At 36.2% G+C, this 25,860-nt stretch overlaps 1 protein-coding gene across 6 annotated transcripts in view; it reads right to left on the reverse strand.

Annotated features, from left to right (window-relative positions):
* lrp2a (low density lipoprotein receptor-related protein 2a) overlaps nucleotides 1-25,860 on the reverse strand; it is a 110,620-nt gene that overhangs the window by 52,552 nt on the left and 32,208 nt on the right. For 5 of the 6 annotated variants that reach the window (XR_010897199.1, XR_010897198.1, XM_067410621.1 and 2 more), the window contains 19 exons: nucleotides 24,443-24,635; nucleotides 22,121-22,246; nucleotides 20,488-20,618; nucleotides 20,016-20,153; nucleotides 19,526-19,807; nucleotides 16,921-17,160; nucleotides 16,063-16,182; nucleotides 15,669-15,785; nucleotides 14,892-15,272; nucleotides 10,463-10,477; nucleotides 8,839-9,087; nucleotides 7,017-7,228; nucleotides 6,746-6,930; nucleotides 6,314-6,542; nucleotides 4,675-4,852; nucleotides 3,680-3,814; nucleotides 718-884; nucleotides 450-593; nucleotides 141-250 (listed from right to left, as the gene is read on the reverse strand). Coding sequence is in view for 4 of the 6 variants with exons in the window: in XM_067410621.1 (XP_067266722.1) it covers nucleotides 141-250; nucleotides 450-593; nucleotides 718-884; nucleotides 3,680-3,814; nucleotides 4,675-4,852; nucleotides 6,314-6,542; nucleotides 6,746-6,930; nucleotides 7,017-7,228; nucleotides 8,839-9,087; nucleotides 10,463-10,477; nucleotides 14,892-15,272; nucleotides 15,669-15,785; nucleotides 16,063-16,182; nucleotides 16,921-17,160; nucleotides 19,526-19,807; nucleotides 20,016-20,153; nucleotides 20,488-20,618; nucleotides 22,121-22,246; nucleotides 24,443-24,635 (3,352 nt within the window). In the remaining 2 variants the exon portion in view is untranslated. The remainder of the gene's footprint in view (nucleotides 1-140; nucleotides 251-449; nucleotides 594-717; nucleotides 885-3,679; nucleotides 3,815-4,674; nucleotides 4,853-6,313; nucleotides 6,543-6,745; nucleotides 6,931-7,016; nucleotides 7,229-8,838; nucleotides 9,088-10,462; nucleotides 10,478-14,891; nucleotides 15,273-15,668; nucleotides 15,786-16,062; nucleotides 16,183-16,920; nucleotides 17,161-19,525; nucleotides 19,808-20,015; nucleotides 20,154-20,487; nucleotides 20,619-22,120; nucleotides 22,247-24,442; nucleotides 24,636-25,860) is intronic. The other variant, XM_067410622.1, reaches the window with a different exon arrangement.

The following is a 25,860-nucleotide window of genomic DNA, read 5'->3' on the forward strand; positions in this document are numbered from 1 at the left end:
ACTGATCATGACTGTGCGTATATTGACTGTTGTTTATTGTGTTCAGTCAGTTCAGTCCTGGCAGATGACATTAAATCAGCTCAAGCTTGTTGAATTTGGGGATCAGGGTTAATGCCAAAGTTCTGCTTATCTGGGCTTACCCACGTGCCGGGTCCACCGCAATGCCAACGGGAGCCCCTGCGCCAGTAGGTGAGCCGTTGTTAGTGATTAGAGTTTTTCTGTACTGAATTTCTCCTTTTAGCCTCAGAACCTGAAACATATCAGATTGGGTTTGTCACAATAACAGTTTTAGTTAACAGTAACAACACTGCTTGCATCACATAGATCTACTGGTTACAAAACTTAAACTAGTTTTTAACATTGATAAAACTGCCTATCTACAGTAGGTTGAAATAACCCTCAGCCCTGACCAGAACAAACTATGATGCAGTGAAATGAGGCTTGCCAACCTCAATAGACTGTGATGAAGGGTTGGAGTAGTACAGATTCTGAGACATCCAGTCCAGAGCCAGTCCGACCGGAGAACCCAAGATGGCCGCTGGTGCAAAGTCAGTTCTGTTGGTACCATCTGACTTTACCCGATGAATCTCCCCCTGTGCAAATAAATAAGACAAAAACCTAATTTCAGAATACAAAATACCTGTTAACTAGTTAAAATTAAGGATACAACTTCATTTAATCATCTGAGATAAGGTAGGAAATGTTTATTTGCTTTACCGGATGTTCCACCCAATATATCATCTGCTCAGCATCATCAAAGTCAACATCATATCCATTCAGCAGCCCAGCGACCGGCACCATGGCGTCATTGCTCTTGTCATTCGGGTTGAGCGGGATGCCGTAAATGATGCTGTCTCTCACCACCACCAGGAATGGATCCTCAACTGCAAATCATCAGCCATACATTATACATAATTCAAATGCTATTCATAAAAAATCATAATAATGGGCTTTTCAGCAGTGACACACATTTTATTTTCAACCAATTACGTCACATGAAATGATGACATTTTACTTTTTGAGTGAACTGTTCTTGTAAGCAAGTTCACAGATGCCTACCATCCCTTGTGAAAAAGTACACTTTAGCATACTTTTTAAAAAAGTATTATTACATAAATAATACACTTTAAAAGAATATACTTAAGTGCAAACTGAAAGTAATTTTTCCTGGCATGATATGTGCAATTAAATGCAATTAAATGTAATTTTTTTTATATTAAAGGTGCACTAAGTGATTTCTGAGAAATGCTGTTGTAAGTGGATCAGACTGAGCACCAAAACACACTTATAGCCAGTCAGCAGTAAGGGTGTATACATTCATGATGGGGGAGGTGCCTGTGTTGCATAGCTTGTTTGTGATTTTGGGGGCAGAGCTATCAAGATAGGGTTGGTATTCTTTTGGGTAAAATGTGTTTTTCATGTATTTAAAAAAAAAAAAAATTGTAATTACACAATTGTAATGATAATTTTGCGATTTAGTACATTTAAAATGTTATTAACTTTAAACTAGTGTTGTCAATCGATTAAAAAACTTAACTAATCACACATTTTTCTGTAATTAATCACGGTTAATCGCACCTAACATTAAAGTTTTAAATATATTTTTATATATTTATTCACATTTGTAGAAACAACATAAAGACAGTATATTTAAAATAATTGATCTAACAGATAGGACTTGAATAAAGTTATCAAACACTTTACAGTCTTCGCTGCATAATTTAGAATAAAATATAGATTCATTTTTAATAATATTTATTAAAGTTAAAAAAGTTATTTAGTTAAGAGCAGTGAGTGATTTTCTTATTCTTTTGTTCTTTGATTAACATTAATAGACTGTAGCAGGTTTATTAGGCTGCTGTCACTTTAAGACCTGCCGCACACGATGTGGAACTGCATCCTATTTTCTCACACCTCTGTGTTAATTTAAGAATTTATTTAACTCATTTAAGACTGTGCTTCTGAGGATACTCAACAAAACAGGTATTTTGACATAATTTTGTGCGTTTTTGTCCATTCACGTGTGAAAGAGAACTCAATGTGTCTGGCGCGCTGTCAAACTTGACAAAAATATTAAAACAAGGATTTAAAATGTACTCAAAGGTAACATTTTTTTTTTAAAATGTACTTAAGTGTGAGAAGAAACATAGTCATGAAAGTGTACTCTTTTTAAATACACTTAAGTGGCCTTTTCAGTAATCTATCATCTGCAAGTATACTAAATATACTTCCAGATGTACTTAAATATATTATAAATATACTTAATATACACTTAATAAGACTTAATAATACACTTAAGCACACTTTTTTTCACAAGGGATAGCACAGATTCCCAGAGTTAGGTATCATCTCATTGCATTTAGCCTGGCAGATATGAGGTACTCGTGGAAAAGGCCTCCCAGAGTAAACTATGCCATGCCAGCACAGCTGATTGTGAAAAACAGACCATTCAATCACCGTTTGTCTGGATTAATTGTTAAACTCTCATGGAAGAATGCACTTGACAGCGCTAACAAAGGCTGAAACCTGAGCGAGGTTGAGAGTCTGCCCTAAAGAGAATGTTAAGGGCTTCTTAAGACTAAAGGCCTCTTGCGCGCTTTCATCCGTTACTGTCAGCTGAGCTAAGGCCTTTTATAATAGTAAATGTTTGCCTTCGCAAAGAAGCTTACTTAGTAAATCGAAAATGGGTTTCTGTTGACAAGTTTTCATTCCCATGAAATCTATATCCAATTTTAACAGAAGACTGCTTCATTCATTCAGTGCGAAGCATATTAAATGGACAGAGGCCAGCATTAAAGACATGGACACATGCATTACTCATTAAAAACAGCCACAAGCAGGAATAAACTGTTTAACTCTTTGCACTAATTTATCTTTGTCCATGGCGTATTCATCCTCTTAAATGGTACAGCTTCACTACTTTAAAAGATCAGATGTCATTTCCAATATATTTTTGTAGGCCAACTCACAAGTTACCATCACCCTGGTACCCTCTGAAAAAACCAATGGTATTTTTCCATTGGCTTTTGGATTTTCGCAGAAAATAAGCTCTGTGACTAACAATAGTTTAAGGGCCACATTTACCAAACAGGGCAAATGACTACCGCAAACCTCAGTAAATCACATTGCATGATTTTTAAAATACTCTCCGCCATAAATTTTGCATCTGAATGGAAAACTTCTACAAATGCAATGCATATGCAAAAATAACTGTGTCTACATTTTTTCATTGCCAATTTTTCACCAATTTTTATTTTTTTCGCTGCTTATTGCTTAAATACACACAAAATAAGGTCAAAATGGCGAGTATTCACGTAAACACAGTTATGTTTTAAGTGAACGTAAACAGTTGAGAAAGAAAACACATGTGTAACAGTATAATGGATCCGTGAGTCATGTCTTAAAGTGACAGCAGCCTAATATACCTGCTGCCAAATTATGAGATAATATTAAAAATATCTATATGACAGTTTTTCCCCATGGTATGGATGTCAAAATTGTGGCCAGTGAAAATGCTGAGTGGCTAGTAACTTTGGAAAACCACAAGCCACAGTGGCTGGAGAGCAAAAAAGTTAATGTCAGTAACTTTTTAATGTCAAGCCCTGGCCATGAGTAACTCTGCTCTCAAGATATCTGCATCGGCCACTGAAAAACCCATATCGGCCAATGTATCTCGTACCTCTAGCACATGTGAACTGGTCGGCGGCAAGAGTCCAGCCGGATGGACAGGCACAGGAGTAGAACCTGGGACCAATCGCTGACAGGAGGCAGATATGAGTGCAGGGGCTTGAACGGGGGTCACAGGGGTTATAACCTGCAGGAAGAACATATCGAAACTTTGAAGTTAAGATGAAATCAATACTGACCATATTTGTTTTCTTAACACACTCCTGATTATATTTTTTAAATTTAAATGTATTTGCAATTTAATACATTTAAAATATATTAACTTTAACATACTACAGTTAAAATTATAATCATACACTTTACATTTTTTAGTATGTTAGTCAACACGACAAAAAAAATGTGTTTCTTTACAGCACGACAACAGATTATTAAAACATAATGATTTAAAATGTGCTTTAAAGCACAACTTTTAATTTAACTTTACAGCAAAGTGCACTTTTACTAATACTGTGTTAAGAAACAGTGATGGAAGTGTATGCTTTAGTGGCATTTTATAATAATATTATATTATCTGCAAGTGAAGTAAAAAAAAAATATGGCAACACTTTATTTTATAGTGTCTTTGTTACACGTTACATGTACTTGCTATAGTTATAGCAGTAAATTATGCATAATTACATGCAACTAATAATAAGTACTGTACATGTTGTTAATTAATATTACTCAGTACTTAATTGCATAATTACACTGTAACAAGGACACTTTTAAATAAAGTATAACCAAATATACTTTTAAGTCCACATTCAATACAGTTAAGCACACTTATTCTTCACAAAAGAAATGACTTTCCATTTTAGCTTGTGTGACGAAAAGCTCTTATTATTCAACCCCTTTCTAACCTTTTTTTCTTATCAGAGTGACTTCCAGAAATGCTTTTTGCTATGGCCTGTTAGGCTTGCTGCATTTAATCTTAACATTAACTCTGTTGCTCTCTAGGTAAGACACAGTTAATCTATTTTGTGTCCAGCTGTTTTTGAAGTGTTGTACCTGCAGGCTGTCTGGCAGGGTGAAGTGCCACCAGGCCCATGGGCTGGGGCAGATTATACAGCATCACCGTCTGGTTCTGTCCGTGCCACTTGTTGGCCCGGATCACGCGGTTGACGTATCTGTCGGTCCAATAGACAAAATCCTCAAAAATGGTAATTGCGTGGGGATGTTGAAGTACCTTTTCATTGAGAAACAAGAGGTGTTTTATTTATTCACAAGGTAAATATGTAAAAAAAAAACAAGTATTGATAAGTGTGCAAGAGACATACTTCATGCAAGTTCATAAACACAGGGACTAGAGTTTATTTTGCATCAGCAAATGCTGCGAGTACATTTAAATGGGGATGTGCATAGCAAGGACATAAAGGGAAAATGCAAGTGTTTGCAAAAGTGATGCTCTATCATGTGACCAAAAGTTGAGAAGTTTTCAGTGCACTCTAATGTCGACCAATTAGACATTCAGAGAGGCAGTTGCATTTGTTTTTGCTTGATTTCAAATTCTCCCAGTTAAATTAATATCGATCAAATCTAAATATCTAATATCTAAAAATCTAAATCGTATGCACTCAATTAAACACATTGTGCATTCACATACTGCAACTACATTTTTGGGACTAATATTCAAACATTGCACCCCCAGTTTAAATTAATGCTGAGTTCCTGCCCAAACATTTTTGAAGTAGTACCATATTATGTACTGATTTTCTTACTTGATATTTTTGTTTTGTTTTCCAGTCCAAATAGTATCTAAACATTCTTAAATCAATATACATTTACTTCAGATGCAAAATGAGAAGTAAGAAGTAAGGTAAGAAAAATAAACTTGTTTTTTTTTTTTTTTAATTACTGCATTTTTAATTTTCTTACCCCATTTGCAGATATTTTTCTTGTTTTCAGCAAAAACTCACTCCATTTTGATACATTTTTCAGAACTCATGACTTTTTTATCTTATGTAATTTTGCATCTCAAGTAATTGACCCTTCACAAAGACCCGCCCCTCTTAGTTGCTGTTACTTTGTCTGACAAGCCATGGTGCTGTCACGCCACACAGAGGGAAAAATACATTGTGGAGTAAAGAGGACACTGACAACACGTCGACGGACAAGACAGAGCAGGTTACTTATGATATTAAACAAAGTCCCAGCTTTCAAATTGAGTAATTTTTTTAAGAAATTCGATCAATAAAAAACATTTTGTGTCTCTTTAATGTGTCGTGACAGATCGCTGTAGCGCCTCAGCTCAATCGGCTCGTGAACCGATCGTCTCTTCCTACTAGTTTATTTATAGCATCAAATAAACATGAATGAACATGAGAAGAAATGTTGTTTCAAATGCGGAAAAACGTCAGTACACATTATTTTTCAAGTTCAAGTCCACTGAGGTTAATCTGCTAAGTGCTTTGTCGGACAAAATGGCGGATTCGGCGTTATGACTGGTTAGATCGCTTGTCAATCAAACTCCTGGCGAAGGGTCAATTGTCAATTCTAGAAATGGTCAATTCTAGAAAGTTTAGATATTTATACTGGAATACAAGACAAAAATACTGAGGAAGTGTACAGTATTGTTCATGCAAAGCTATAGAATCACGCCTCTTATGTTCATAAACATGAATGAATACATAAAAACAAAAGGTCTCACCAAATCACTGGCCAACACTTGTTTTCGGTTCTTGCCATCATAATCACAGTAGTCAATGAAGTCTAGGTAAGCGTCGGCAAAGTAAAGCAGATTGTTGGGGTAGTCAATTGTTAAGCCATTGGGCCAATAAAGTTTGTTGCTGATAATCGTTGTCCTTAACTTCCCATCCATGCTTGCTCTCTCGATACGAGGATTTCTGCCCCAGTCCGTCCAAAACATCAGGTGCGTGCTGAAATATATATAGAAAAGAGCACATTTAGATTTCTTTTTCAACCAATGGTCATTCAAATAAATTTTTATATATACTGTAAAAATGATCTTTCAAAATTTAATTCAATGTGTTACTTCGTAAGTAACTGAAATTTTCTGAGTGTAATTTATTTCTACACCATTTTTGCTCTCAGTGCACTTCAATTGTAGTGATGGTCTTACTTATTTCTAGGGTCCACCACCAAACCTCTTGGGTTGGTCACGTTTTCACTAATCAGCACCGTTCTGTGGGACCCGTCTAGTTTAGACACCTCTATTGTCTCCAAAATGTAGTCTGTCCAATAGAGGTTTCTGCCAACCCAGTCTACGGCGAGACTCTCGGTGACGGTCACTCCACTATCAAAGATCTGGCAGGGAAGAGAAATGACATTTTAAGGGGGGTGATGGTTTATGATGACTGTAAGGGTGCCGGAGCAGCGTTTGCGTCACTCACCACTGTGCGGTCACTCCCATTTTTGTGAGCGCTCCATATTCTGTCCTGGGTGGTGTCAGACCAGTAAATACGATCTGTAACCGAGTCGAAATCCACCGCTACGATGTTACGGCCGTCTCGCACAAGAGACCGAATGACGTTTGGCTGTGCGAGGATATCGTCTGATATAATCTGATTCCGACTGGCCACTAAGAGCAAGGCCTCTCGAGATCCTGTCAAATAGAGAGAGGAATGAAAAACAGAACAGAATAGTGTGAAATATTACAATTTAATAATAATTTTCTTTCTTATTGTATTTTTTCATCATTACTCCAGTCTTCAGTGTCACATGATCCTTCAATAACCATTCTACTATGCTGATTTGCTGCTCAAGAGGAAATAGAACCAAATTAATTTGAAATGGATTTTTAACTTTATAAATGTCACTTTTTGTTTACTTTAATGTTTTTGCTCAATAAAATTGTTCATTTCTTTCAAAAATAAATAAATAAATAAAATCTTAACTGAATGCTAGCATAAAAAATTAACTTTATTTATTTATTTATTTATTTTATAGACAAACACTCTTTTGAGCTATTTTGGTACACATTTCATAATTATTGTTAAGTCATCAAAACTATGGAATAGCACAAATGAAAGTATGAAAATTATGTAGTGACCATACTATATGATGCTTTTCCTTCACTATTGAGTCCAATTCATCCATTAAAAATATTTAAAAAATAAATTACATTTTAGTTTTGTAATGAATTTGTGTACAAAACAAAATTAATTATTAGGGTTGTTATGATTATAAAAAGTTTGTCTGGTGATTATTTGCCATTCAAATGTTTTGTGAGCAATGATTTCATTGCCTTTCTGTCAGTTACATAAAACATAATAATTTAAACCTTTAAAATAACATTTTAAATATTTAAATGTCTAAAATATTTTTTAAAATATTTAAAAAAATATATTTATCTTTTCATCTTTTTTAAAAAAATATTTTGTAATTCTTTTGTTAACTATTTTGCAGATTTTAGAATTACAAAGTCATCAAAACTATGAAATAAAGCAAATGAAAATATGAGAATTATGAAGTGACCAAAATCTTAAAAAACACCCGTTGATGCTTTTTCTTCACTATCCAGTCATATTCATCCATTTAAAAAAAATAAATAAATAAATAAATTAAAAAATAAATTTCATTTTAGTTTTGTAATGAAATTCATATAAATGCACTTTTTGTATACAAACAAAATATTCCAATCATTCAAGCATAATCCTTTCAGCATCATGAGAAACATAATTCCAACTTTTGTGAGTCCAACTTCTAACTGGCATGTAAGCATTTTGTGCTTCATTTGGATAGCAATATGTGATTAAAATATAAAGTACACAATGATCACAATTATCTCAAAATATATCAAATAACCTCGCAGCAGGACTAGAAATGAATCCAAACTTTCTTCATCCGCTCTCAGTTATAAAACTATGCAAGACATATCTGACATGGCCAAATAGGATAAAAAAAAAAGAGTCCCATTGAAAAGCAACATTCAGAAAGAAGACGAGGTATATCGGATGACAGAATTTTTCAACAGGTTATCTCAAGGGAGCGCTCTTGTCAGCGGCAGAGCTCATAAACAACCCTTTGTTTGGTGATTACCACCTAATTACCCCCGTAAGAAAGTTTGTGACTGACATATATGTTATTTGTCTTATCTGTGGTAATCCGAGAAGCTGCACTAGACCCAGCTGAGCTGGTCCAGTTGGCCCTTGGAGTCCACTCACTCCACTAATATCTGTCAGAGTTCCCAAAGCTCAGTGGAGACGCACAAACCTGAGGCCTTGCAGGTGCGTCCATCTGCCTCTAGGGTGTATCCATCTTGACAATGACATCGGAAGGAGCCTCTTTCATTGAAACAGTGCTGACTGCAGATGCCCAGAGGATGGCATTCATCGATGTCCTCACACGTCTTTGAGTCATTACTCAGCTGGTATCCCATAGGACACGTGCACTGGGCTCCAAACGGGCCCTGGATGCAGCCGTGAGTGCAGCCCGCGTTGTTATCCGAGCAGCTCTCCTGGTCTACGACGAAGCAGAAAAGTCGAGATGAATGCCTACATATACATGAAGACACAAGGTATTCTGGGAACACGCTAAGCACAACCATTAAAGGGGATGCTCACTAGGGCTGGGCAATATAGATTAAAAAAAAAAAAATCTCTATATTTGTATATTTACTCTAAAATTGCATAAAAAGGTGCTTTCTTTTCATTCAAATAAACCCTTTTTGAGATTAAACAGCCATTTTTGCCAATTAAATTCAAAATGTATTATAGTTAACTGAAACTAAAAACTAAAACCATAAAAAACATTTTTGTTATTTAAAATAAAATAAATGTTAACTGAAAGAAAATAAAATACTAAAAAAAATTATTTCAGCTAGTTGCCAAGATAACATTTCTCTTTTTCATTTAGCTCAAATTGATGGATTAATTATTATTAATTATTTTCATGTATATGCACCAAAAAGCAATACACAGAAATGAACAGCAATATTTATCTAAATTTTAAAGCATTTTAATATTTGAGGGTGCAAACCAATTAATGAATGTTTGTCTACTAGAAAACTAATCAAATTTACCAACTCTAATGTCATTTTTGCTAATGAAGTTTAAATAAGAGATGCAAAACCAAAAGGATTTGCAAAACTGATCTAATGTCTTTAGGAAACCTTACACATTTCCATTAACCAATGTTAAGTGACAATGTCAAGTCATTCCAAAAAAATTGCAATGTATGGGAGTTTTCGTGAAATTAATGTGTTTCCATTGGGCATATTTTAACTTGGTAATTTCAATTTGCGCAATTCGATGGGTATTGAAAACGCAGAGGGGGCGCTATTATGCATCTTCTGAAATGGTGCAGAATCTCCGGATCCAAAAACAAGTGGAGAAGCAGAAACAAGCAATAGAAGCATCGCTTCAACATTCAAGTGTTCATCAAAAAAGAATGCATGAAGCTAGAATAAAATATTTTGTGAAAACGATCAAGAATGTGGGTGCTGGCTGGCTGGCAAAAAAAAAAAAAAAAAAAAAAAGAGGTAATGTCCATGATGATGTTTCTTCATTTACATAATCATTGCAAATATATTGTTTATGAATATTCAATATATTCCCCAGCCCTAAAGTTTACTGTTTAAATCTGCTGTCTTCTATTTCTGCAACTGGTATTGGGTGAGCTTCTTCAGTGGTTGTGCACCATTTCTATGGACTTGCACATAAATAAATAAATAGTACTACAAACTACATCTAAGTGTCTAAAATACTAAACACACACAATCTCGCCATATTTAGACACTCTGATGGTAATTGGATGGTTAGTGAGTACAGCCAGGCAAATACTGGGATACATTAGTGCTTCATGCAGAGGATTGTGGGCAATTAGGGATTCAGCCTACCTGGTAAGGGCTCATCTGTGAGAAGGGAGGGAAACATGGAAGGAAAATCACAGATCATTTCAATGTTAATTTACAGATTAGCTAAACACATGCATGATTTGATGACAAATGGGATTCATAACACGGACAACATACTGAAATAATCCATGAAGTATTGGAATCAACTGACTGGCTACATGAATTGCCATTTAATAGTTTCAATATCAGCATCTTGTGACATGCTTTTGATTAGCAGAGAAAATAATTTTGATTCATCCCTCAGTTGATAAAAATCTTGTTTACAGAAACTCACAATTGAAGTTTACAGGGCAAGACATTTCAAGTGAATCCAATGTTATTCAAATGAATCGAGCCAATGTTATTTTTGTATTATGCAATATTATTTAAGTTTTCATTTTCATCTTTTTGTCATTTTTATTAGTTTTTGTTTTAATTTCAATTTAGTTTTATCTTAGTACTTTAACTTAAGCATATTTTATTTCAGTTTGTTGCCAAGGGAGCATTTCAATTTTTTTTTTAAAGTAAGTTTTTTAAGTTCATCTAATATTTATATAAATATATATATTTTTTCTAGCTTTATTTCAATTAACAAAAAACATTTTAAATACAGTAGATTTAGTTTCAGGTAAAAATAAAAAGCATCATGTGTATTTTAATCTTTTCAGATGTAATGCATTGCCCCATTGGAAGTGTGATGTGTACACTTTTTTTGCTTGTATTTATGAATGAGATATGACTTAAAACTATTTTCTTTGTTAGTCAACAACATCTGTGGGTTTTAACTTGTACTAAACACAGGGACATGTTTCGAAAGAACGTGTAGATTTTGAACCATGAACACTTAAGTCATTAGCACTCTATTTCTGGTTTAAATGAGACCAAACAGAATGGCGATTTGTGGGATTGATCTGCAGAATAAGGGCTGTTTAAGTCCTGCTGACGTACAATAATGGTTAAACTTTTTGGGAAGTCGTTTCAACCTTCATTAGTATTTATCCAAACAATTATTCCATTCCATGTACACCAAACATTTTAATTTAAATAATTAATTTTTAAATACCAGGGCTCTGTTTTAAAACTCAGTGAGATTGCCTGCTGTTCACTGTCTACATAAGCAGCATCCTACAAGAATGGAAACTCATCTAGATCGATTTAGAAAACTCTACCGTTGGTTGTCAGCGGCAAAAATTAATCAGTTGCATTTCAAAGTCGTTCGCAAAATAACAAAGAATGACAAAGCTCCGAAAATGTTTTCGATTGAATAAATGTACATTTCAAATGTTTTTATTTGTGACTAAAACTAGAGACAAAATTATGAAGTGGGCTCGAAGAGCCGGGACTCGCACTTGGAACGCTTGAGGCACAGCCACAACACATGTTGTAGTGCTACCCACAAGGCTATCGTCTTACACTGTCAATACTCTCAAGCCTAATTCATGTATCACATTTATTATTCTGATCATAACAACCTACTGTATTTCATTCTTAATATCATAAAGTACGCAAAACTGGGCTCACAATGTTAACGTTTACTTATATTATACTTATAATAATAAACGCCTACATTTATTTAAATACAAACCCGATTCCAAAAAAGTTGGGACACTGTACAAATTGTGAATAAAAAAGGAATGCAATCATTTACAAATCTCATAAACTTATATTTTATTCACAATAGAATATAGATAAAATATCAAATGTTGAAAGTGAGACATTTTGAAATGTTATGCCAAATATTGGCTCATTTTGGATTTCATGAGAGCTACACATTCCAAAAAAGTTGGGACAGGTAGCAATAAGGCCGGAAAAGTTACATTTTCATATAAGGAACAGCTGGAGGACCAATTTGCAACTTATTAGGTCGATTGGCAACATGATTGGGTATAAAAAGAGCCTCTCAGAGTGGCAGTGTCTCTCGGAAGTCAAGATGGGCAGAGGATCACCAATTCCCCCAATGCTGCGGTGAAAAATAGTGGAGCAATATCAGAAAGGAGTTTCTCAGAGAAAAATTTGAAGTTATCATCATCTACAGTGCGTAATAGGGCTGCACGATATATCGCATGCGATTGTCACGCGCATTTCGTCAGTAAAGCGGCATTTAATAGACAGAGCCGTAGATCACTGATAAGCCACACAATATCGCGTTCATTATTGAAGGCGATTCATCTGCGATATGAACGCGATATTGTGTGGCTTATCAGTGATCTACGGCTCTGTCTATTAAATGCCGCTCCATTTGAAAGCAGGTGATGGCGATTTAGCGGTAATCAGGGAACCGGCTTTACTGACGAAATGCGCGTGACAATCGCATCCAATATATCGTGCAGCCCTAGTGCGTAATATCATCCAAAGATTCAGAGAATCTGGAACAATCTCTGTGCGTAAGGGTCAAGGCCGGAAAACCATACTGGATGCCCATGATCTTTGGGCCCTTAGACGGCACTGCATCACATACAGGAATGCTACTGTAATGGAAATCACAACATGGGCTCAGGAATACTTCCAGTTGTCAGTGAACACAATCCACCATCCCATTCGCCCTTGCCGACTAAAACTCTATAGGTCAAAAAAGAAGCCATATCTAAACATCATCCAGAAGCGCAGGCGTTTTCTCTGGGCCAAGGCTCATTTAAAATGGACTGTGGCAAAGTGGAAAACTGTTCTGTGGTCAGACAAATCAAAATTTGAAGTTCTTTTTGGAAAACTGGGACGCCATGTCATCCCTACTAAAGAGGACAAGGACAACCCAAGTTGTTATCAGCGCTCAGTTCAGAAGCCTGCATCTCTGATGGTATGGGGTTGCATGAGTGTGTGTGGCATGGGCAGCTTACACATCTGGGAAGGCACCATCAATGCTGAAAGGTATATCCAAGTTCTAGAACAACATATGCTCCCATCCAGATGTCGTCTCTTTCAGGGAAGACTTTGCATTTTCCAACATGACAATGCCAGACCACACACTGCATAAATTACAACATCATGGCTGCGTAGAAGAAGGATCCGGGTACTGAAATGGCGAGCCTGCAATTCAGATCTTTCACCCATAGAAAACATTTGGTGCATCATAAAGAGGAAGATGCGACAAAGAAGACCTAAGACAGTTGAGCAACTAGAAGTCTGTATTAGACAAGAATGGGACAACATTCCTATTCCTAAACTTGAGCAACTTGTCTCCTCAGTCCCCAGACGATGGCAGACTGTTATAAAAAGAAGAGGGGATGCCACACAGTGGTAAACAAGGCCTTGTCCCAACTTTTTTGAGATGTGTTGATGCCATGAAATTTAAAATCAACTTATTTTTCTCATTTTCTCAGTTTAAACATTTGATATGTCATCTATGTTGAAAAAAAATATTGAAATTTGGAACTTCCACATCATTGCATTCTGTTTTTATTCACAATTTGTACAATGAATTCCCAACTTTTTTGGAATCGGGTTTGTACTTTTAAAATTACAGTACTGTGATTATGAGTTTGTTTAACTAAAATGTTTCACTTGAATTTAATACTTGAGAGAATTAACTGACATGTTCACTTTCTAACTTTTCAAAGTCTGTGATTATAGCGTCACTTGGCGGTAAAAGGCAACAAATAAACATCCCTAATGTTGTCGCTGTGGGAAAGGTAAAAGTATTATTCTGGTTGGCTACCAACTGTACATAGGCAGAAACTCCGTGAACATGATATTTAATTTAAGAATTTCTGCCTTACATCAGCAGCTCATTAGGTTTTAGAACAAAGCCGAGATGTTCATTAGGGAGCAGCAATGAGCTTACCATCAATGTCTAATCTTATCAAAAACTGTCAAGATGCTTTATTTTATACAGTCTATACACTACTGTTTGAAGTTTGAAGTTAGTACGATTTTTTTAATAAATGCTGTTTAAATAAATTCTGTCTTTTGAGCTTTCTATTCATCAAAGAATCCTGAAAAAAATGTAACATGGTTTTATATATACATGGAGTATATATATATATATATATATATACTCTGAGAGGCTCTTTTTATAATCAATCATGTTGCCAATTGACCTAATAAGTTGCAAATTGGTCCTCCAGCTGTTTCTTATATGAACATTTAACTTTTCAGGCCACTTATTGTTACCTGTCCCAACTTTTTTGGAATGTGTATCTCTCATGAAATTCAAAATGAGCCAATATTTGGCATGACATTTCAAAATGTCTCACTTTCAACATTTGATATTCTATTGTGAATAAAATATACGTTTATGAGATTTGTAAATGATTGCATTGTGTAAAAATTGTGTAAAATATATTTCCCCTAAAATATTTGTAAAATTTAAATAAATGCGACTTTGGTGAGCATAAGAAACTTCTTTGAAAATCGCACTGACCCCAAACTTTTGAACAGTAGCGTATATGTCTTGCATACTGCTGTAAATCTCAGTAAAACATATGGCATGACTTACTGCAGAGAGGGGATTCATCTGCTCCGTTGGGACAGTCTGGAGTGTTGTCGCACACCCTGCTGAGGTTAACACACACACTGTGTCCAGGGCACTGCCACTGCCAGCTGGGACAACGAAACGGTGGTGTGGGACAGTCTCGCTCATCGCTGCCATCTCGACAGTCATTATCTCCATCACATATCCAGCCACGGAAAACACAGTTCCCATTATCGCAGCGGAACTGCGAGGAGGGGCATGTCCGCGGTGGGCACACGTGGTGTTCGTCTGAGCCATCTTCACAGTCTGGGTGCCCGTCACATTCCCAGCTCGAGGGAACACAACTGCCGTCTGACTGGCACTGAAATTCGCTCTCGTGGTGACACATGCCAGGTGGCCTAGTGGCTGGAAGGGTCAAAGGTCAAGTTAATGCATGCATGTTAATGCATATTTTAGTTTAGTTTCCTGAGGTTTAATCCCTTTCCATGTAAACCCATTTTGGCAGGGGGGCTCATAAATGACATACCCAAAAGAAAAAGTTTGATGCTCATAAATTATTCTGAATAGACACACAACCGATATGTATTTAAAAACCCAACACTTGAGAGTTTACAGTTCAAGACTTTTTTTTCCCTTTTTATTTTGGGGTGCGCAGTGACTGGAAATGTTTTTGTAAGATTCACCCATTTATATACTGCATATTCAATGCAATGCCCTACATAATTATCATAATTGAATGAAATATTGAAGATAATCAGAACTGAAAAAGACAAATTCAAAAGTAATTTCTCTAATACTTACGACAGCCAGATTCATCGGAGCGATCATTACAGTCAAACACCCCATCACATCGGTAGTACGAGTTGACACACTGATGCCCGTTTGCACACTTAAACTCATAGGCTGTGCAGTTGTACACTGATGATCAGAAGAACAAGAATTACTCAGATTTAGTCAAGAACTAAAAATCAGCTTCCATTAGAGATTTTATTATGCTGTGAGAGAATTCATATATGTTAGCACGGCCATTTGTGGGCATGTGTGGTTTACTGTATGTTGAAATACATTTAATTTGTAAAGAAATTTACGGCATTACGATTTTTACATAAACAATATATACCATGCAATGCAATAAAAGATCTGCGATTCTAAGCTAAACAATATTGCAGGTTAACTGCATAGAATGAACTCTTACCACATCCCTGTTCATCCGCTCCGTCTGCACAATCTCTGTCTCCATCACACACATAATTGGGGTCAATGCAGCGGTGGTCCGGACACTGGAACTGACCAGGGTGGCATGTGCCAATAGAATCTAGAGAAAGTGACACCACAAGAAAAGCTGCTCAGAAGTTGCTCTTAAAAAGACTTAGGGTTCTCAATTAGGTTTCATTCAGCATCAGCTTTGTCTCAGATGTTTCTCTTAAAATACCTTAAGAAAAAATAAAAACAGACACATTTTTCACATATAGTAAGAATATAGTGCTAAAAGATTTGGTTTTAACAGAATTTGATGAAAAATATACGAGTTCATTTTGAGATCTCTGACTTTTTTTAATATACATAAAAAACATAAAAACCATCAGTGCACAGATTTACAAATCCATTTCAAGCTACATTCATACAAAGTCACTGCCATAAAAAACCAATGCATATATATTACGGAAAACAAAAGAGTGGCATGGACACACAAATCAGATCTCAACATTGCGATACACAATGTGGACATCAATAATTTTAGATCAGATTGCAATCGGATACACAAATAATCGGATTTGGACTGACAGTGTGAACGTAGCCTAAGGCGTATCTTATCTAAAATGCACTATATCCCGCGCTGGATTACTGCGTCTTCTGAGGCAGTGGCAGAACCGCAGGAGGCTGGTATGCATGGCTTTATTCGGATTAGTAAAAAAAATATTCATCTGATTTTTTGCCTTTCACACTTGCTAAATCTGATCGGATTTCAAACGGATATGCACAAAAATCGGATTTGGACTGGCATTCTGAAAATATGCACCTCATCCAATCGGAATTTAGAGTCAAAGCTCACCACAGTTGTTCTCATCCGATCCGTCTCCGCAGTCATTGTCGGTGTCACAGAGCCATGTGCGGGGGATGCAGCGATGGTTGGCACAGCTGAACTGGTCAGCCTGGCAAGTGCCAGGGGTCTGGGTGGGACAGTCCCTCTCGTCGCTGCCGTCAAAACAGTCATTGTGTCCGTCGCAGTGCCAGCTTCTGGGCACACAGCGCTGATTGGCACAGGTGAAGGCAATGGGCGAGCATGTGTTATCTGTGAGCCAGCAGAGTGAGGAAAAAACATTTTCATTGCAAGTGGAAAAGTGAAAATCTTACAAAAAATATCATAAAATAGGGTGCATTTCTGTAGCTCAAATAACAACGCCAAGGTCATGGGTTCAATTCCCAGAGAATGCATGAAGCATGATGTCATTTTCTTTGGTTGCTATTTAAATGTATTGCCATAGCAGCTTCACCTTCTATTACATGACATGATTCAATAAACAATACAATGAATAGTAACATTTTAAAAAAAATAATCAACTTAAAAAAAAAAAAAAAAAAAATATATATATATATATATATATATATATATATATATATATATATATATATATATATATATATATATATATATATATATATATATATATATATACTAAATGTTGTATATACAGCTCTATGAAAGATTTGTTATTAACTAATTTGTTAAATTAACTTGTGATAAAAGTTTTTTTTGGGTCCATCTAACAAAATAAGACCTTTAAAGATAAAAATCATTGTCTCATGACATTAATTTAGTTAAGGTCACTAATGATTTGTTAATAGCTTCTGATACTGGCTGTCTTTCTATCTTGATTCTTCTTGATCTCAGTGCCGCTTTCTGATCATTCAATGCACACTGTTGATCATTCAATTTTACTTACTCGGTTAGAGTCTGTCTTTGGTGTTTCTGGGACTGCACTATGCTGGTTTGAGTCTTATCTCTCAGATCGAAAGCAGTCCATTACTATGGGTGGTTGCAAATCTGATATTGGTGTTGTGAAATCTGGTGTTCCTCAAGGATCAATTTTGGGCCCTTTACTTTTTAGCATTTACATTTTTCCATTGGGTCAACTTTTAAGATCACTTGGTCTCAACTTTCACTTTTATGCAGATGACATTCAGGTTTATGTAAATTCAAAACCTGATGTTAATGTGGCTGTGTCTTTTCTCTCTCAATGTATTTCTGAGATAAAAAAATGGATGTCTGGAAATTTCTTGTGTCTAATAAGTGACAAGACGGAGGCAATGCTTATTGGTTCACCCTACCAGATACGTAAGGCTGGGTCTTTAAGTGTGGATGGCTCTACACTGGAATTTCAAACAAAATGCACATTTAACATTTGTTCCCCATGTTCAGAACACTGTCAAGACATCATTTTTTCATCTAAAAAACATTGCCAAATTGCGTCCTGTGCTGTCACACCCGGTGGCTGAAAAGCTGATCAATGTCTTTGTGTTTTCTCGCATTGATTATTGTAATGCCTTGCTGGTCGGGGTCTCAAATGCTACCATAAATAAATTACAGCTGGTTCAAAATTCAGCCGCCCGAATCCTGTCTGGAACCAGGACAAGGGATCACATCACTCCAGTCTTGGAGTCTTTACATTGGCTCCCTGTCAGATTTCGGGTGGATTTTAAAGTTCTCATGCTTACCTGCAAAGCTTTGAATGGTTTGGCTCCTCACTATCTTACTGAGCTTTTAGCCCCCTACACACCTGTGTGTGCTCTCCGCTCTTCTGAAACTGGCCTTTTAATCATCCCACGTACCCGTTTAAAATCTATGGGTGATAGGGCATTTTCTTCAGCGGCTCCAAGACTTTGGAATTCCTTGCCTGCTCGGATTAGGCAAGCAGAATCCCTTAGTGTTTTTAAATCCATAAAGCTTATTTCTTTAGGGTAGCTTTTACTTGATTATATTGAAATTGAATTTTAATTTACTTGTTTTTGATAGTATGTTCTTATTTGGTGTGTTTTTATTTTTATTTTTATTTAATTTTAAATTTTTATTTTATCTCACTCATTTTAAAGTAATGTTTGTATAATCGTATGCTTTTTTTTTCCTTCTGTGAAGCGCTTTGAGATGCTACTTTTAAAGGTGCAATAGAAAATAAAGTTTACTATTATTATTATTATTATTATTATTATTATTATTATTAAAAATTGGGCAGAAAAGATAGACTTTTTTTTATGGTCCTTTGTCCCTTCAATAAATGCCCATGAATCAGTGTAACATGGCTTATATGACACCTTGCATACACAACTTGATCATGTCTGGATTTAAATAGGTAGATCCATATTTTTCTCACCACAGGATTTATTTCAAATAATTAGTTATCTTGACATTCTTCCTATTCTGCGTGTCTTTTATCTAATATGTACTGGTTGATTAAGGATTTAAGGTCTAAAGGTGAGATTCGGCACTGAATAATTCCTTCCACAAGAGCTTTTTGTTGCTGTAATTTGCTTTGGAAAAAAATGCCTTCATGACGTTGCATAACTGTATTGTGCCAGCAAAACTGTCATAATTATTAAATATATATCACACAGCTTTCAGTGCATAAATATTTGCATGGAATGTAAATATTAAACATTACTATTAGCGCCACAGTTGGCCTCGTCACTGTTGTCATGACAGTCGTCGACCCCGTCACATTGGTAGCTCTGAGGGACACACTTCCCGTTAGTGCACGAGAATGAGTTTGATCCGCACTGGAGGGTCGGCGGCTCGTTGGATGGATCTTCTATACACGTCTGTTGATTCGCTTCCAGCTTCATTCCATATGGGCAGCCACACACTCGTTGGGAGTACGGTGCTGGGAAACAGAAATGACTGCAGTCTCCATTTGGGTTAGTTTGCCTGCTGCAGAAGTTAGATCCTGTTGGGGGTAAAAAGCAATGTACATCATTGATTAAACATTGATTAAGTTAATTTCATCTACTGCTTCATGTTACGGAGTATGCTAATTTGTTTTATTGGCTGTATGTGGATAAATGGGTATTACAAACCCCTTTGTGGAGACATTACAGCCTGTGCAAAAATGAGTAAGGTAAATTCATCAATAAACAGATGAAAGTGGCTCTCACCAATCTGCGAGTCAGCGTTGAAAGATTTGACGTGCATGATGTGACTGATCCCCCTACGAATGATCACCATCTCCCCTCCGTCTGTTTTACGGACCCTCACGATTCCACCCAGCCGCCAGTCGGTGAAGTACACGTAACCTGGACCAGAAAACTTCATTAATGTAATCAAGCAAGCCATCTCTGTGAAATACCAGTCCATGAACTCTGACTTCTGCCCTTTTATCTTTCAGCACCGAACAGATGAACTACACTGAAGTTTAAGAAAGCAGCATAATGAGCTTCATTTCACAGATACCAGAAATGACTATCCGTCATCAAAGAACAGGCCATTGAGACTAACATGTTTAGGATGACACTGTGATGATGAGACATTACTCAATGGGAAAATTAACATTACATCAGTCGGTGGGTTTAATTTAGACTGCTACTCAGCTGCATCTCAGTTCAGACAGACTCATATTAATAAACCCACCTCCAAAAACAGTAAGTCCAAATGGATGGGAGATCTGGGTGATGCGTTCCAAAGACAGCCTGTTTTGTCCATCAAAATTGCTGTGCTCGATCTTATCAAAGAAGGCGTCCACCCAATACAACCGCATGGCGCTGAGAGGCAGAGACATGATCAAGAGGAGAGGGGATTAGGTCAAGGCTAAGAAACAGGATTATGTCCGATCATGATTTTAAAGAGATTAGGAGTGAGTGTGCATTGAATGTGCAACAAAACAAAGAACGATGAGTCATGGCTTTAGGAAGCCATTGAAGTTAAAGGGGGGGTGTAATGCTATTTCATGCATTCTGACTTATTTACACTGTTAAAGAGTTGCATTCTCATGCTAAACATGGCCAAAGTTTCCAAAAGTTTATAGCTTCCCAAAGAACCCAGCGTTAAGGAAACAGTGGATGAAGTTAGTTTGCACATATGTTTGTTTGTACCCGGAATTTCAGTGACGAATGATTTGTAAACAAGTCCCAGTTCGACGCTGGATTTGCAGATCGCGGGCGGTGAGTAAAGCTGAATCAAATGTCTGTGTTTTGTTGGCAATTAAACAACCTGAATGTTTTTGTTCCCTTTTTATTTATAATGATGTCACAGCTTGCAGACGATCTCTGCGCTCGTGACTCTTTATCTCTGCCCACGGCATGCCTCCAGGAGCTCGGCTTTTTTTGGAAAGACTCTGTACAGCGTGTCTATCTTTTATAAATATAATAAAACTAAAGACTTTTTGGAGATGTGAAGGATGCACTACTATTCTATAGGTACTCAAGATTAACATGTGATTGCTGTGTCCCAATTCGCATACTATCCGTCCTAAATAGTATTTGAAAAAAGAATTATTAGGTCCCAAATCGTAGTATGTTGAAATGAGTATTCCAAAGATACCCGGATAGTCTACTTTTTCTGGTTATAATTCGAAGTGCAGGATTCCATTAGAACTACAAAAACTAATAAAAAGTGTTAAAAAACTACAAACATGACGGACGTGCGAGTCCGACGGTTAAGATAAAGGGGCTTGAATGATTAATAATCAGTATCTAACCTGACGAAAAGATATTTATTAAATGTTATCCACATTATATTTCATCTGCAACAGCATTGTGAACTTTTATAACGATGCATTTGGTCATTAACTTTTAAATGCATCATTATGCAAAGATGAGGAAAGTTCTCTGCATGAAAGACCCATGACTGGCAGATAAACGTGCGACTACATTTCTCTCCGAAACGGTAGGAAAATAAATTTAATTCGATGTGGAGGATTGTAACTGTGACAATATGATCGACAGGGTAGTTTAAACAGTTACAGGTTGCGTTACTAAGCGACAGAACGTCCGTTAAAGACGCAATTATGACGAGGTAGTATGTCCCAAAGCTTGCAACCTCTTCTGCTACACACTCAAAAGTATGTACTTTTTCTTTACAAAATCAGTACATACTTTTAGAACGTAGTATAAGTAGGTGAATTGGGATGCAGCATGTGTGTGTTATGTACCCTTTAAACCAAACTGAGGCAGATTTATGAATGAAACAGAGATGGATTATTGTTTGTGGTATTATGAGCACTAATGAATGCTGTATTGTTGTGGTTTCATTCAGTACAACTCACCTCCAGTCAATGGCCAGGCCATTGGGCCAGCCGAGAGTGGTGTTTACAATCGACTGAGCATGTGACCCATCACCCCAGGCCCGCATAATCTTCGCAGGACGGTACCAGTCAGTCCAGAAAATATAGCTGCCGAGCACAAAGACACACACATGGCTTTACACATGATTTTACTTTCTTTCCCCAGATGAACACAGGCTCTTTTACATGCAATCTTTCAAGCTTAAAAACTACCGTAAAAGTTATAAATATATATATACACACACATATAATTACTCCAGACTTCAGTGTCACATGATCCTATAGAAATCATTCTAATATGCTGATTTGCTGTTCAAGAAACATATATTAATGAAATGTTGAAAGCTGTTGTGCTGCTTTTTTCTGGATTATTTGATAAATAGAAAGTTCAAAAGAGCAACTTTTATTTGAAATACAAATCTATTTTATATTTTATAGTATAAATGTCTTTACTGACGCAATTTAATGTTCCCTTACTAAGTAAAAATATTTATTTATTTAAAAAAAAAATAATACTGACCTCAAACTTTTGAACTGAACAATTTGAACAATCAGACATTGCTACCCTCTCTCAAAGTTTCAGTCTTAAATTTCAGTCTGTTCCTCACACAAAAGTCATATGGACCACTTTTATGATACATCTTTTATGGTGCTTTTTATCATTTTGGAGTTTGACAGCTCCAGTCCTTATTCATTAAACTGAAAAGAGCGGCCAAAAAGTCAAAAGACATGTTTGGGACAGCATGAGCATGAGGAAACAATGCCAAAATCACCACAAATCCTCTCCCTGTGCCCCCACTAAAAGCCAAATTAATAGGTGGGGACACTTTCAAAACCATCCGCTGGGTTTTATTTATAAACGGTGAGGTGTAGACAGTTTATCTGAGCGCTCTGTGGGGCTTTCCCCCATTAAGCCAAGTTCTTAGTGTGCACTACAATACCAGCCTTCATGCAGCACTAATCTAGTCTCCTGGGCCTAGAGGCCTCATGACTTTGAAGCCATTGGAAATGTCCCACTAGCACGGCATAAAGAACTCCTTTATCTGTGCCAGGTTCAAAGCAGGAGCAATCTATGAATGGCTGGGCACCTCCTGCATTATGAAAGGTGTGACTGGACACAAGTGGCCTGATTTTATTTTCATGGTCTTAGGGAAACAGAGAAGCGAGGTGAAAGCTATGCTCGCTCGAGCTGTGTTTCTAGCTGACGCCGTTCAATGAATTGTGCCTGTTGACATTTGAACGTGTCTGTGATTTTGGACCCACGATCACAATCCCTTTTTTTTTTTTTCTCTCTCGATGAAGGAGGAAAGTCTGACGGTGTATGTTTTGTGAGCACAATTTTTAGCCTACAATGACAATGAAAATTCTGTTTCAAAATCTAGTAAGCTGTCTAGGTAGGCATCATGGGGAACATTGTTCCAAAAGATAGGCAGCTTAACTACAGAATAATTATTTATACCATAATGCAACAAGTTCAGACCAAGATGCCAGACAAATCAAGACAAATATTGATTATAAATATAATTCATTCAATAGCAGCTTAAATCATGAACTACAACTAAAACTGTTACACATAATTGTCAGTAAAGGAAAAACAAAAGTAAAATAAAATAAAATAAAATAAAATAAAATAAAATAAAATAAAATAAAATAAAATAAAATAAAATAAAATAAAATAAAATAAAATAAAATAAAATAAAATAAAATAAAATAAAACTAACATGGAATTTGGAAGCTAAAAGACTGAAATATCATTTTCTTGTTAAACGTACTCCACTGTTCATTTGCTTACAACTTTGAAAATAATTTATACAAAAATATACTATAAATATAATATAAATATTGTAAATATAATATAAATGAAAATAAAACTGAAAAATATAAAAATAAAAGCTAATTCAAAATATGAATAAATATTATAACAGTATATAAACAACAATAAAATAATGCTGGCTCATAAAAATCTAATAAAAAAATGCTATTTTAACCAATATTTGCATGTGCTATGCATTATAAAATATCTCATTTTTAGCTTCGCAACATGCAAATGCCAAACTCTATTGAAAATAATTCACAGGACTTGCTGTGCCTGTGTCTCCTGTGCACTTGCATGCTATTTGTATGATTCTTAGAGTTGATGTCTATGTAGAGCACTCCAAATTGGATTTCATTTCACTTCCTAGAAGACAGCAAGTTACTGCAGATCACTAAGTTTTGGAACAGAGCCATGGTATTAACTACTTTTCTTTTTTCTGTATATAAAATAGCAATATCATCAAAAAGACTAGTTAATAAATGACTCACCCAGCCACTGGGTGGACCACTATGGATCTGGGGTTGTTGAGGTTGCGTACAATGGCTCGTCTGGACTTATCAGAGACCTTCATGACAGATATACTCCTGTACCGTGGATCGGTCCAGTATAGGTTCTTTGATATCCAGTCATAAGCAAGATCTTCCACACCATCCACCCGATTGGCTGCTAGTACCTCCAGGCCTATGCAGTTTAACGCAAAGAAACACAAAGATGAAAGTGTGATCCACTGCTAGTCTGCACACAAACATGGACTAAAAGCCACAAAAAATCCATTTTGAATTCATGGGTTCTTAAACAGCACTTCATTTAGCCCCACAATGCACCAGGCTCCCATGTGTGTTGCCCCTTCTGAAACCCTAATCATCTGGCTGCACTTTGGCACTAAAGAACAACAGCGCTTGCCTCCCAACTTGTGTCTCACAGGTGATGGAAAAAAAATATGTTAAATTGTCTATATTTTTTGGGTTGAGTCAGGAGGAGGAAGGTATTAGTGTCATGGATTTATTTTAGAAATGTAGTCCAACACCAGCGAACACAATATCTCATGTAGTTGGCCTTTGAAGGTAGCTGATAGGCGAGATCACATGCAGCGAAATGTGTCGTTGGCACACAGCAAACATCCCGAGGGCTGAACGGAGTATTCAGTGAGTATCAGTTCCTCATTTTATCTGCCTACAAGTCAAGGACATTTCATCAAAGATTTTGCGCTTTTTTTCACCAGCAAAATGAATGAGATAAGATTGGTTCTGCCGTGTGTATCTTGACCTAGTTCCCTTGTGTGTGACAGTTTGTTTCCTTAGTTACTGATTTCGTTCACCTGTTGTTTAATTAGTATCCTCATTACTCTGTATCTAAGCCCTTAGTTTCCTCAATTTGGGTTTTCGGACATGTCAATGTTTATGTGTATAAGCCTTGGTTATTCTCTTACGTGTTCTTTTGTTATATTATACATTTTAGGGCTGTCTATTTAATGTGTTAATTTATTTAATTAGTTACAGGGGAAAATAACATATACACACCCCAGACCTAAGTAGTTCATCTTAAATTTCATAAAGTTCATTGGTGACGATCATGAAGCAGGGCAACAACTCATTGCGTGATGGATATAGAATTACAGTTAGAATGACCCTAAATGCCCCTGTATGAGTTTTTGTCTCATATTTGTTTTATGATATAGTTAAGCAACATCACACGGGTAATGAGCACAATACCACACAAGTGATATTTTTGTCCCGGATAGCACGAGTGCAAATATGATATTGATTTTATACAAGTAAAAAAAAAAAACAGAAGTTAACATTGTTTAATATTTTAGACACAATTTTGTCTGATTTTTACGGAAGAGGATTAGGGCCAAGCAATAATAAAAAATAAAACCATCTCAAGATTAAAGTTGTTAAATTTC

The sequence above is a fragment of the Chanodichthys erythropterus genome, chromosome 14 (assembly GCF_024489055.1).
Source record: "Chanodichthys erythropterus isolate Z2021 chromosome 14, ASM2448905v1, whole genome shotgun sequence".
Classification (NCBI taxonomy): Eukaryota; Metazoa; Chordata; class Actinopteri; order Cypriniformes; family Xenocyprididae; genus Chanodichthys; species Chanodichthys erythropterus.